This window comes from Sparus aurata, chromosome 2 (assembly GCF_900880675.1).
Source record: "Sparus aurata chromosome 2, fSpaAur1.1, whole genome shotgun sequence".
Classification (NCBI taxonomy): Eukaryota; Metazoa; Chordata; class Actinopteri; order Spariformes; family Sparidae; genus Sparus; species Sparus aurata.
Window position 1 is genome coordinate 34704596 of NC_044188.1, and position 14869 is coordinate 34719464.

Below are 14869 nucleotides of genomic sequence, written 5' to 3' on the forward strand. Positions count from 1 at the left end.
TGCTAATTCTCAATTAGTCTCAGTGCTAAATACTTTTGAAAATATCTCCCTTGAGATATTGTCTAAACTTGTCTTATCCCAAAACCAACTACTTGCGTCCTGGATCCCCTTCCGGCAAAACTGTGTAAACAACTATGGCCAGCACTTGGACCTACAATGTTAAATATTAAAAAAAAAAAAAAAAAAAAAAAAAAATTTTCAGGCATAGACACCTTTATATGACAATGGATTGACAGGAAAATGGGAGAGAGAGGGGGTGTAACATGCAGCAAAGGTCCTCTGACCAGGATTCGAACAAGGGTCTGCTGCGTATGTGGCATGCGCTCTTAGCCACTTGACTATCTGCACGGCACTCATGATTGGTGTTGTCCCTGCTAGTTTCAAGTCTGCTGTGGTTATGCCTCTACTTGAGAAACCACATCTCGACCCAGGATCTCTAAATAATTATAGACCAGTATCCAACCTTCCCTTCTTCTCTTATGTCTTAGAGTTGTGTCCCAGCAACTTTCAGGTTACCTACTTAATAATAATCTCCTGGAACCTTTTCTATCAGCTTTCAGAGCCTGTCACTCCACTGAAACTGCTCTTACTAAAGTGGTAAATTACATTGTACTTACTTTAGACTCTAACTCTAACTCAGTGGTTCTTTTACTGGATCTCAGCGCTGCATTTGATACCGTAGATCATGGCATATTGTTAGACTGACTTGAAAGTCAATTTGGCATTTCTGGCCGAGCTCTAGCCTGGCTAAAATCGTACCTGTCCGAAAGAACACAATGCGATTGCAATTGCACTTCATCAGTTTTTGCTGATGTGAAGTATAGAGCTCCCCTGGGCTCTGTTCTGGGCCCTTTACTCTTCTCTTTATATATTTCATCTCTCGACCAAATAATTCGGAGTACACTTCCACTGCTATGTGGATGACACTCAGCTGTATGTGCCTATAAAAGCTGATGATAAATCTCAAATCACAAAATTAGAGACCTGCTTATATGCGGTGAAGAAATGGATGTCAGAAAACTTCCTGCTCCTAAATTCGGATAAAACTGAGATGATGGTCATCACCCTCGCTAGACAGAGACACCTTGTTGATAAGGTGTCTGTAACTCTAGACAACTGTGTTATCTGTCAAAGTTCAACTGTCAAGAATCTAGGTGTTACTTTTGATTCTGCCCTCTCTTTTGATCAGCACAGCAAATTGCTGAGATCGCTTTTTACCACCTGCACAAGATAGCTAAAATTAGCTCCTTCCTGTTCAAGGCGTACGCAGAGATCCTGAATCATGCCTTTGTTTCTTCTAGGCTGGATTATTGCAATGCCTTATTTCTGGGTCTTCCACATGAGAGCACTAAAAGTCTTCAGTTAGTTCAGAATGCTGCAGCTATAGTCTTAACACGTAAAAGAAAATTTGATCGTATTACACCAATCCTAGCCTCACTGCATTGGCTCCCAACTCATATAAGATCAAACTTAAAGTTGCTGCTGATGACATACAAAACTGCACACAGCCTTGCCCCATCATACATGTAGGATCTCATTGCACCATATATTCCAACTCATGCATTACACTCTCAAAATTCAGGGCCAATGAGGGTTCCCAGGATTAAAGTGAAAATCTCGCCAGAAGTGCCTCTTTCGTCGTAGTTTTGCTTTTACACGAGTTGAAGTTGAATTTTGGCAAGAGTTTCACTTTAAGAAGAAGGCAGCTGGCTGCAGGTATTTTTCCTATCGTGCCCCCTTCCTCTGGAATAACCTTCCAGCTGACATCAGACAATTTGGCTCTATTGACGCCTTTAAATCTAAACTCAAAACTCACTTCTTTGATTTAGCCTTTAATTAGTCCTTGATGTCGATTTATAGCATCTTCATTGATTTCCTATAGGATTAGATTTTACAAAGTCCTGCCGACGAGAAACAATCTTTCGCATTTCTCTAATGTATATTTTTGTTTTCTGTTCCCACAAGCTGTAAGCTGTGTAACTCTCTACACTCTCTATAGCTTCCTCCTCCTCCTCCTCCTCCTCCTCCTCCTCCTCTTTCTCCTCCCCCTCATTTTCAATCAGGCTCCCTTCTGATGGACCATGGGCCCCTGGGACCATCTAACTTTTCCGGGCTCCTGCTGCCTTGAAATACTGACAGATCACGATCGTCACACCCTGGGCTCTGCTGGATCATTGCTCTCCTCTGTTTCACTGTCTCCTCATATCTATATTTCTGTAAAGTTTGATGCCTCTTCACTCGGATCTCTCTGTCTATTACTAATTATCTTATGTTGTCTCCCCTCTTCCAGGTCACCAGGGTGGGCAGGTGGTCGTGTGGCTCAGGCACCACTTGGTGATGCCTCATCCTGCTCAATCGTCTCCTGGAACCATCTCCTGGAGCCCACTGAGGCAATGTGATAGCGATTTTGGGCTATATTAAAACATTGATTTGATTTGATCACTACTGTGCACTCTTCAGATACATCTGACCTGTAGACTTGGCAGCACATTTACAATTTTTATAACCTTCAAAATGAATCCATTGATAATTTTAGAAGACGTTAGAAGGAACACAGACTAAATATCTGTTAAGTGTTGGTTTGACTTTTGTTTTGTATCTCTTAAGGCAGCACATGTGCACCTCACAGCATACAACCATTTGCACGTTCTGCACACCAGTCTGCAAACATACTACTGGCAAGCTCCTTCCTGTCCTTCCTTCTCTCTTTAGTTCTTTCCATTCCATGTTGATGTTTTTATATTGGTGATTTAAAAGCAGCACAGGAATGAGAACTTTAATCGTTCATAATCATTATATGATGTTTGTAACTAGACTAGAAATCTTCAGCTGAGACATGCCTAAGTGTGATTGTTCAAGTACCAAGACACAAACGCCTTTGACCATGAACTGCTGGACTGTATGGACTTTTACAACCCTTTCTTTTCCTCAAGGATGTGGATCATTGAACCTGCCCTGTGTTTTTGGGAACATACATGGACTGTTTGAACACCTTCCCTATTCAGAAGATACATGGACTGTGTATCCTCCGGTCCATAACCACCCACAAGTTCATGTGGGTGGTCATGGACTGTTCAGCCCTTAATATGCTTCAAAGACTGTGGACAGCACCTCGGTCTTTAGACCAAAGTGGGGCTGTTGGAACCCCCTCCACATGGTTCTAAAAATGCGGCCTCCTAGCTCATTGTTTGCTTTTTTTGTGCTCACCATGAGCTGATTTTAGCCTCTCCACTCTGTGGATCTAAAGTGTTTGCTTTGCCGCCATGTTAGTGTACAATAAGCCGCAGTACTGTGTCTCCATGGCTGTTTCTCCCTCCTTGCTGCGCTCTCACCTTTAGCCCTCTTTTTCTCTCTCTCTATCTACTAACCCACATGTACATTCACACGTGCATATGTTTGGGTAAATGCACACACATGTTGCCATGGCAGCTTGTTGAAAACTGATCATTAACAGCACTGTAACATTGTGTTTGTTTTTGGTTTGTTGCCGTTGCACCTATGCCAGATTTGGAACATCAGAGTCTAGCTCTGTCAAAAATGCACTTATGCTACTTTCCACAGAGGTTTCCAAATGTATACAAATCTACAAGCCTTGTGAATGCGTGTGTTAGTATGAAACTTTTACACTAACACTTTCCTCACAGATTTCCGAACATTTAAAAATCTATATGATACAACAGCTGCGCCTCTTGGCCTCTTGCTTGATACCAGACCACTTTTCTTTTACTCCTCCAAAGTCTGGTTCCATGCAACGTTCACAACTCCTGTCACTCTCTGCTATTTCACTTGCTTCATTTTGTTGCTTTAACCAGAACTGAGCCTCCAAATAATACTCTTTCTTGTCCATCAGTTTGATCAATCATTACTTCATGATCCATAAAAGGAGCAAGGATGGGACAAGGTTGTCCCCTCTGTTAAACATATCATTGTTAAAAGAATATTATGACATTGGATCAGAATTGGCTTTATCATTACTTATTTATTTTACTAAGTCAAAATAGACACTACATTTTAAGGTTGGATTCTAACATAGCAGAAAGGATACAATGGTAACGAAGGCTTTACTGGCACAATGGTAATTGAATAAAAAGTCAGTATGTAACATGCAGCTCTTCAAAGATATTTAACATGTCCTATATGACATATTTGATGTTGTACTATGACCTTGGCGATGACAAGATGGGGTGGTAATGTTTTTCTTGACATAGTAAATGTAATAATTTCCCCCAAATCCTTTCTTCTACATTGCTCTGAAGTGTTAATGTAATAATGTGTTACTCCCAAAACTTGGCAGCTGGGGTTGGAAAGTTAGAGGTTGTATTGAAGAAGAAGAGTATCTCAGAGCAGTTAATTTAAAAGGCAAGAACAAACAAAGAAATGAATGTGAACTACTTCATGTTTGGGACAATGGATTACAAATAATGAACTATGGATGTGAACTAGTTCATTTTAATCTGTGTGAAGTGAACTTTAACCAAGCTTTTGTGAATGTGCACAACACTGCCTTTGTCTATCAAGGTCATCAGTCTTAAAATGTGTCATGACTCTGGTTTTATGTCTCTGTATTCATGTTGTTGTGTGTCTTGTGTCTCATGTTTTGATTTTCCATGCCCTCTTGTGTCATGTGTCCTTTAAGTTCGGCGCCCCGGACGAGTCCCACGCCAAGTCCAGTGCCTGCTCCTCGGTCGGAGGCCCGGCCGAGTCCCACGCCAAGTCCAGTGCCTGCTCCTCGGTCGGAGGCCCGGCCGAGTCCCACGCCTAGTCCTGTGCCTGCTCCTCGGTCGGAGGCCCGGCTGAGGTCGTCTGCTGCCAGCGACTCTTCATCAGCTCCCAGGCCACCAGCTCCCTGCGAACCTCTGTTCATGGTCCGGCCAAGACCCAAGGAGTTTCCCAGCCAGCGGTCCGGCCTCCAGTTGGTCCCAGCCTACGCCTTCGCCGCCGGCCTCCAGTGGGTCCCAGCCCACGTCTTCGTGGCCGGCCTCCAGGGATTGCCAGCCTTCGTCTTCGCCGCTGGCCTCCAGGGACTGCCAGCCTACGTCCCCGGCCTCCAGTGTGTCCCAGCCTACGCCTTCGCCGCCGGCCTCCAGTGACTCCCAGTCCACGTCCCCGGCCTCCAGTGGGTTCCAACCTACGCCGCCTCCGCTGGCCTCCAGTGGGTTCCAGCCCACGCCGCCTTCGTCGCCGGCCTCCAGAGCGCCTTCATCTTCGTCTTCGCCACAGACCTCCAGAGCGCCTTCGCCACAGATCTCCAGAGTGCCTCAGCCTTCGCCCCCGCCGCCGACCTCCTGAGGATCTCATTCTTCACCCCCGCTGTCACCCTTCGGTGGGTCTCAACCTTGGCCCTCCTCCTCCCATCATCGTTTGGACTTTGGCCCCCCTCCCGAACCCCCTCCACCCTCCCAGCTTTAAGTCTCTGTGTGATAGGTTCCTTTGGGGCATCTGGAAGCTGCCCCTTGTTGTGTGTCTTGTGTCTCATGTTTTGATTTTCCATGCCCTCTTGTGTCATGTGTCCTTTAAGTTCTCCTGTGTATTTTCCTAGTTGCAGTCTGTCTCCTTCTGTCTGTCAGTTTTTTGTCCTCCATGCTCCTCCCCCTCATTACCTCACCTGGGCTCCTCTCTCCTCACCTGTTCCTTGTCTGGTCATTAGTCTGTGTATTTAGTCTGTGAATTCCCTGCACTCCTTGTCCGTTCATTGTCTCTGCCAGTGTCCGTTCATGCGCCTGTCCGTATGTTCATGTTCCTGCCTTGCCTCCTTTCGTGTCTCATGGTATGTGTTGGATTTTGAGTTTTGCAATCTGCATTTTTGATTTTGTACTTTGTCCTTTTGTTTGCGCTTTGTTTAGCTCTCTTGGTTGCTACTTTGTCTCCTTTTTGGTCTGGCTCCTTTTGGTTTTTGTACTTCAGCTTTTATTAAAGCTCACCTTTCGTTCCCCTCATTGCTGCCTCTTGTCCTCTGATTATCTGCGTTTGGGTCCAACTATATCTCCATAGTTTTCCCCTTTTTACCCCGGCCTAACAAACTGAGACAATTTCATAACTAGTTTACAGTTTCTTTTTGTACTTACGCATAAATGTAGGCAATTCTTTACTTGAACTTAAGTGCTGTGTTTTTTTTTTCTTGTATTTTTACAATGGTGTTCTGCAAGAATATGTTTTATTACTTTTCCTGGCCTAAATATCAAAGAATTCAACCACTGGTGGTATTCATGGAACTCAATGGTTCCATGAAAAAGTTTAAAAATGTTCCCTTAAATGTGCAGTGATGTGTTAACAATAGAAAACCTATTCAAAATCCACTTACTATGTAATTATGCAGTTTTAGTTGAGTACGTCCCAAACAAGCTTCATTATCCTGCCGTGTGTTCCATTGGCCAACGCTAGGAGCTGTCCATGGTGCTGAATGCACGGCGGCGGCGTTGCCCTAAGGAGGAGGCTCCCAGCACGGAGCACAGAGCACGGAGCGGGGCAGCAGCAGCGCCAGCAGATCTCCGTTAGTGGACTCAGTCCAGTCAGTAGTCTGTCGTCGTAGTGGCGGAGCGAGACTAAGAGCCCGTCGTCTCTGTCAGTGAGTACAATTAGACGGCAAACCTAGACTTAAGTCACGAGAGTAGCGCTCAGTGTGTAGCGTGTGTTATTCGGGGCTCTCAGTGTTTCAGTCCACCAGAGGAAAAGTGTTGATCCCAAGGACGTTCACTGGGAAAAGCTTAAGAAGCTCAAAACGAGGACAAACCGCGATGAATACGATCAGAGATTATTTTCCTCTCGTGCTTGTTCTGGTGGCGGTGGTGACGGACATGGGCGCCGAAGGTAAGAACAGTCTCAGATATTTACTCCCTGTTTATTATCTCCCCGTGGTTGATCATAACGTTTAGGGGAGCTTTTCAGCCCTCGATCTCGTTACTTAAGATGTGATTGTCTTATTTCTGCTCTGGAAGCTCTCCGTTTTCACGAATTTCTTTTGTCGCTGCTTCCATGTGCTCAGGCAGCTCAGTGGCTTTCCTCAGAAAACACACTTCTTAATGAAATGAACACATGACTTCAACAGTGATGTGGTATTTTGCGACATTTTAGCCTGTTTTTTCCCCATTAAAGTCAGACAGTATACATCCAAAGCCTACATGCGGTACACATCCTCAGTGCATATTAAAGTCATCATTCAAAACACAATTATATAATAGAAATCACTTTCCAATCACAGTTCAAACTTCTTACATGATTACTCTATAGTTTCATTATCCTTTCCTCAAGTTTTCGATTTTCAAGAAGAAAAAAGAGAACTCAAGTAGGCAGACAGGCTGATAAAAATGTCATTTTCCAGCCTTGGAAAGAAACTAGAAGTCCTCCAAATTAATGCAGCCTATCTCCTAGTGCCCTTGTCACAATAGTGGAATGGCTGATAGTGTTTTTTGCAGCTTCCCTGCATTATTCATGTCCCCTGACAATTTAAACAGTCACTCAATATTTCCTTCAAATTAATTCCCAGGGATTTTTAAAAAAATCAATTCTCACTCTGCATATTCGGTGCATTAAAAACTTAAATCATCCAAATATCATACACAGTCGTGTGAAGACAAACTCTTGCTCAGTCACCTTTTAATTGGATGTGTCTGTGTATACACAACTGACACCAGCTTACACCACAACCTTGGTTATTCAGGTTGTGATGGATGCTTACGCCTGTGTTTGTGTTTGCATAATCAGCCAGGGTATCACAGAATATTCGTTGACTGACTTTGTACATTCAGGTCTGGCTGCTGACTTGATAGTGAGTGTTTTGAAAAAGCTGACAGGTAATCAGACATAGATCAAGCTGCATACTCTATGTAGCCCAAATACTTCAAGTTCTGATGATATATTTTATGTTGGGAGATGAGTTTCAAATATGGAATCATTTATTTAGAAATGTGATGCTAATTCAGTGATGAGGCCAGGTTGTGGCACAAACACACACACACACACACACACACACACACACACACACACACACACACACGTTTTTTGTAATACACTGATGCTGACATCTTGTATACTTCTGACAAAAGACAACTATAAGTATTGGCACTGTATGTAGTACTGTATGCAATAAGTATGTAGTATATAATCAGTCACACACAGGGTCACTGAAGATCCCTTCAGCTCCTGTTTGTCACAACATTGGGAGATGGTAAAACGTGTATAAGGGATGGAAAGATGAATAGACATGCTAGTGTTATAACTCTTTTATAGAATCATAATAACAGAACACAGAATAGAAGCTGTAATCTGTAACAAAGAACAGACACACACACAACATTATCAATAAAGAAAACAGAAGGAAATCCTATGCCACATTTAACATTTATGATAAAGGATTTATATGCTTTATTAATCATTATGGTTAAACAACATCTAGGTTGACAGGTTGTGAAAAACTGTTCTGGCCGGTGATTCATTAATAGTCTAGTCATGAATGTTTGCTCTCCTGGCTCCACAATGATGGAACGAGCTCCCCATTGACATCAAGACAACAGTCACACATCCTCTGTTGCAGATTGAAAACTCATCTGTTCAAATGCACCTTGACCCATGAGAAAACAAAAAGCAAAAAAAACTATTCCTTATTGTTTCTGTTTTCGTGAAGCAGTTCGTCATAATTGATGAAGCTGATGGACTAACACTTTTAATGTTTGGGCTGAATCCTTATGATTAAATGCACTTATTGTAAATTGCTTCAAATAAGTGTCAGCTTATGTAATGTAAAAAAATAGAAAAGGCCTTAAACATTTACAGATCACTTACTGACTTTTGCAGTTGGTTTTAATGTTACTAAGTCATTGATAAAGGGCCATCTATTAATTAATAATTGAACACTTCTGCAGCAGTGAATGTTAACCTGTTAATATATGCTGGTGAAGTCATACTGTGGAGGACATATAATAGCCACAACCTGAGACCCCTTAAACGATTTTAATAATGGACAACTACTCATGTAAGCTTTGAAACAATGTCTGCATGCTGTAATTGTTCCTCCTGTTCATACTGGCCTTAAAAAATTCCTTTCTAATGAGCTTTCAATGTCTGTGATAGGGAACAAAATAAAAAGTCCTCCTGTGCAAAAATGCAGTCACATTTGTCTGAAGTTTATGTTCAACAGTCTGAGTTAATCAAATCAAATACATATTGTACCCTCAAAAGTTAAATGTTAGGGTAGTATTATAAAATACTGATGTGTTGGTAGCACTGGAAACTTTGTGGTTTTAAAGAGAATGTCAAAAGAAATGTTGTCGGTTTGAACATTGTTTAGCTGTATAACATAAGCCTGTTCTCACTGCCTTTGTTGTAGGCAATGTTGTAGCCCAGTGAATGGCCCTATGCTTGGACGCTCCCACTCTAGTGTCATTTCTCGAAGCTCTCTCTACAGCATAGAAGTAAAAAGCGGAAGTCCAAGTCAGGATTGGTTGGACTTTTTCCTAGGAGACCAGAATTGTGTGTGACTTGATTGATTTGTTATATTCCGTAAAACGTTCACTTTCCTAAGTTGCATAATATATGTAAGTGACATGGTTGAACATTATTTTCATGACATTTTCCAAAATCTAACCAAGTAGTATTTTTGCCTCAACCTCACCAAACCCTGACTGTTTGACAACTTTAACAACAGCCCAAAAGTCATATGTCATGGTTTTGTGAAACGTTCTTTGGCAAACTTTATTTTGAAAGTCTAAGTGGATGTTGCATATGTATGTTGCCATCTTGACTGTCGAAAAACTGACTTGCAAAACTAAGTTGTAACAAATCTATAGTATGTGAGTTGGTAATGAGACTGTGTGTTACATTCTACCTGCTAGTTAGTGTGACATGGTTGTAGAGGTTATCACATTTTTCTATCGGATCCCTCTGCTCCAGAAATATTCATGAATTGCGTAATATTTCAAATAATCTAATCTATTACTTTTTTTCTTGATGTGGGAATTTACAGTGGGTCTTAGTCTTGAGATTAATCATATTTATGAGATGCTATTCCTGCTCAAATAGACAAGTATCACCCAAGGCAAGTGATACTTCACATGAACAATGGCCATCCTTCACCCTGCCCCCTGGTTAGCTTGTAATCAGCAGTGCCAGGACCCTGCAGTCTCTTTGTTTGGCTGCCACCTCTTGTGATGATACTGATTCAAAGCTCCTTACCATCACTGATGCACAAAAGAGCATGTTCTGTGAGTGCCTCACTCACATAAATTGAACCTATATGAAATAAATGTCGTGTCTTTGAGGAGGCAGGATTGCAGAGAGTAGAGAGACTGTCCTTTTCTGGATCACTGCTGCCTTCATGGGTGATGGACTGTAGCTGACCTTTAGCTCTGACCCCTCTGGAAGACTGATTAATTCCAGGGAACTGAAGCATAAATAAAAGTATATGGACTTGTAATCTCAGACTATAATAGGTGACAATAACCATGTAGCCCATAACTAATTAGTTATACTTTCACTTCCTCTTTGAATCACCCAAATACTAGAAACCTTTGTGACCAAAGGTCACATTGTTTCATTAACAATTTGAGTAAGAAAAATGTAATTGTTTTGTTTTAACAGTACCAATGTGAAGAATAATGCACACATCATTCTCACTGTGCTGCAACACTCAAACTCTCCTCTATCCATTTATTTATAGGTATTTGTCGCATGTTGAAACTCTGTAGTTACAAACTGCAAATGTGCTAGCTATCAGAGTGAAAAAGTGCCTCCAGTCTGAGTCAGTAGTGAGGTGACAAAATTGCCATTTCAGCTTTGGGCTAGTTTCTCCTTAGCGGTTTACCCTGGCTTCTACACCCACTGCTGATTGCTCTGTTATTCATCTGCCTGGCTGTTTCTCTCTCTGGTTACAATGTGCTGTTTGACAGCAGGCACTGAGCGACATAGCGAGTTATGGTGGACCTGAAGTAGGAGCTGTTTTGATGATGTCCCTGAGGTTTTGGGGTCAGGCATTCTGTCCTTTTTCCTTCAGATTACTGCTCAGAAAAATATGCTGGCCCCAGCTGACCTAGACCAAGCAATGCCCCCAGAGTCCTACCCCAAGGGCCTGCTTGAATTGCCACTGCCTGTCATCATTGTCAGTGCTCTGCTAGGAGAGCTGACTCAAACTAATAGCTGCTGCAAGGCTCACTGGACTAAAGGGGCTTTATTTTTGGCATATATATATATATATATATATATATATATATATATATATATATATATATATATATATATATATATATATACGCTGACAATCTGTTGAAGCCTTCTCAATTGAAAATATATATTTTCTGAGAAGAAGCAGTATGTTCTTGTGTTTAACATATGGGTTTGTGTAGTGCGGGAGGTGCAAGGTTTTTGCAGGGACTAATGCCTAACAATTTTACTGAGCCATTCAGTTGGTTGGTTTGGAGTTGTTTAGCCGGATTTACCCACCGTGGGATAAAAATGAACCATGGGCCTCTACATTTTACTTGTATTTGTAATTTACAGTATAAACCAAAGCAATAAAATGTAATTTTATCTTGGGGGCCTCTTACAAATCAGGGCCCAATGATTATGTGAAAATGCAGGTTTTACGCCCCATATCATTTCATTCTGGAGTAACCTGTGCTTTAGTGTTTTAAATAGCATTAACAAACAGCATTTATGTATATGAGACTGCTATAACCCAATTTCCTTTGGGCATTTAGTTAGCCTCTTTGGCTTTGTAATCCAGCATGGGCTGACAGGTGTATTTTTTCACTTTGATGGAGCCAGGCTGTTACCCCAGGCTCACAGCTTCCAAAGATTCCCAGTGCAAAATACATCCCACATACATTCTTTGACTAGCAGGATGGCAGTGTTATCAAATTATTGAAAATAACAACAACAACATATTTTTTGTTTAATTTATTAATTTAACAGTTCGACCATATTTTGTGCAAATACTGTCAATTCAAGACTGGACCATGATAAGTGTGGATCTGCCAAGGGCTGTCAGACCCTCAAAAGCTCAGATTACTTGTGGTGCAAGTGATTTGACAGGTGAAGAATTTGTTTAGGAAGATGCACTAGATCACAACAGGAATTAAAATGATGCCAGCATTTTCTTGCACTTCAACCTATATCTCACATTTAACTAGTAAACCTGCACCCCCATTCTGAGATCTAGTCTGAAATATTTTAGTTAATATTATGCTTTTTTAGTATGAATAAACAAGCTTTAAGTGAAATTATAAACAAACTAACTTGGTAACCCAGAGCACCACAGCTCATATCAGGGGCGTACAATCCCAAAGACTCTCCACTGAATATCATAAATCTCAATGAAAGCAGCAGATCTATACATTATACATATATACTGATATTTTTGGCTGAAAAATAACTGAGACAATTAACCAATCATCAAAATAGTTTGAATGTTAATCTGGCACTGCTTATAGAAATGTAAAAGCTGTTTTAAAGCCTTCCCCAAACTGGCATGAATATAATTGTGGTGGAGAAATAAAAAAAAAAAAAAGAAAAAGTTTTTCATAGAAATCTTTAGATTTTAACAATACTGACTCTCAGTATATTAGTCTGCCTGGTATGTGCATGTTAGAATGATGAGAGGAGTGAGCAGTCATCCTCTTTGAGCTTGTCAGTTTCTCTTTGCTATTATTGATCAGATGTGGAAGTTATGTAGACTTCATCAATGAGATGTTCCTCCTAGGACCTGCCAGGAGCACAAACACAGTCATTTTTAGCTCTGCCAAGGAGCTTATGTTTTCACCCATGTCTGTTTGTTTATTTGTTTGTTTGTTTATTACTCTGTTTATCGGTTGGTTTGTCAACAGGGTTGCACAAATACTTCTGAACAGATTTCCAAGAGTCTTGAATGGAGGTTGGGTCTCGGCCCACAAGAAACAACATTCACTTTTCAGTTGCTAGTATCTTATAGGGACTTGGCGAAAGTAAGCACTCTACTGAGTGCCACTCCAGTCTCTTCTGGATTTGTTACATTTTATTGGGTTCAGGTGTCCAGTGCAGTTCAACAGACTCTTTACAGGTGTGTTTTAGGCATGACACAAATTAAACCAATCAGAGTGTTGTTTCTTATTTCCGTTCAAAGCCAGGTGTGCCTGTGCCTGGCACATTGCTATTTCAACAGTGCCACTAGTTTCATCCAAAGACTTGTTTGTGGATGCATTAAATCATACTTCATTAGTTGGAATTACACCAGAGAAAAGCCAATGTGGGTGCTTCACAGAAACTAGTCAATTGACTTAATCAGAGTGTAACCATTACAGAACAAGTATGATCATTTCACAGCACATACACTGTGCCAAGAGTACTGAGTATTCCATTCTTATATCATGGAATACAACTGCAAGCTGCTTAAGTAAGTGAAGGACATTTGGTCAGTTAAGAATGTTCATAGTATCATGTTTCAAAGTTTTTTTGCTTTCAAAGCTGTAGACCAGAGAGGGCCACACTCTTCCAATTAAAAATCAAACTTTAAATCCTCTTCTCCACGGTTAAAGAAGATAATTTTTGCAAAGTAATTTCTGCATCATCTTTTGATTAAAGTCACCATTGTGCCTCTCCTGTGATAAGCAAAACTTTCTCCCAACCCCCCCACTCCCCATCCACACCACCTAACAACGTACACACACACATGCACACCCTGTTCCCACCCCCTACATCATCCCTGCCAAGGCAGAAAAGCAATTTGTTCTTGGTGTCACTGATCTGATGCAATCAGCGTTGCTTCACGCTTTTGAATAAGGAAAAGACAGCAGGAAAAGGACACTATGTTTAATTAAAAGACGCACTTTTCTGAATGTGACGATCATATAATTTGGGGTGGAGGATTGTAAGGCAGCGTGTTCAACACCTGCTTTTCCGATTACGGCTGATTAACCTATCCAAACTCAAGCCCAATGCTTTCATCAAGGGCTATTCAGGATGCTGAGGCTACGCTCTCATCCTAATTGTCTCCGAGCCTTTTCCTCTTTGAAGGGCTCAATTGGAAATGAGTGTTATCAAAATTCAGTGCTACTCCCTCTCACAGGAAATGGGGGCGCTGAGTTCTTTACACACAGCTCCTGACACCTCCTGAGAGGAGCTGAGGGGGTGGAGGGGTGGAGCACTCTCATCTTTCCCTTTTCTCCATCTCTCCTCTTCTTTGCATAACAGTGTCTCTGAAGCGAGCAGCACACTTGTGAAGTGTTTACCCTCGTCTCTGTCAGTCAAAGCTGATTTCCTGAAGGCTGCATTCATCTGCTTTACAATATCCCTGTCTCCTCCCCTGTTTGAGATTTCTCATGACAGAGCCTCTCTGAGTTAAATTAGAGAGGATGCAAATGGGATGTGATGTGCTTTGAACTGCACCTGCTTTATGTGTCACCATCACATCCCACATCCTGTCATCTTTGAACATCTCCTCTGCTCTCTGGTGTATTCTGGTCTTTGAATAACATGCTGTGACGGGAATAGTCACAGAATGAGCTGAATGTCTCTCATTTGGATCTAAATCTACAATAGAACATTCTCTAAATCCAATTCTGCTTACAGATGCACTGAATTATACCACAATTCTTTGAATAATTCCAGGTTCCTCGGTTGCTGCTTCACAATATATACTAGGTATACAATATATAATACTACAATACTTAGCAACGGTCTAATCGATAGCTGCCATGTTGCAGCTGTCACTTAATATCACACCCAGCGGATATTTGGTGCTCTGGAGATATTTCTTGCAAATCAATGATGAATCTGAGCTATGTTGGCCGGGGAATCAGAATCACTGAGCTTACATGGCTTGCAGCTCTTATTCTTTCTTTCTTTTTTTTTTTTTAATTTGATTAGGACAATGTATATTAACATATCAAAGAGCATCAATGTAAAT

The 14869-nt window shown here is 41.4% G+C and overlaps 1 protein-coding gene across 10 annotated transcripts in view; it reads left to right on the top strand.

Annotated features, from left to right (window-relative positions):
- The first annotated feature begins 6365 nt into the window (after positions 1-6365).
- The window catches only part of sez6b (seizure related 6 homolog b), a 437962-nt gene continuing 429458 nt past the window's right edge, over positions 6366-14869 (top strand). For 9 of the 10 annotated variants that reach the window (XR_003981115.1, XR_003981113.1, XR_003981114.1 and 6 more), the window contains exon 1: positions 6367-6807. Coding sequence is in view for 7 of the 10 variants with exons in the window: in XM_030393105.1 (XP_030248965.1) it covers positions 6735-6807 (73 nt within the window). In the remaining 3 variants the exon portion in view is untranslated. Of the gene's footprint in view, positions 6808-14869 lie in introns of all 10 variants that reach the window. The other variant, XM_030393151.1, reaches the window with a different exon arrangement.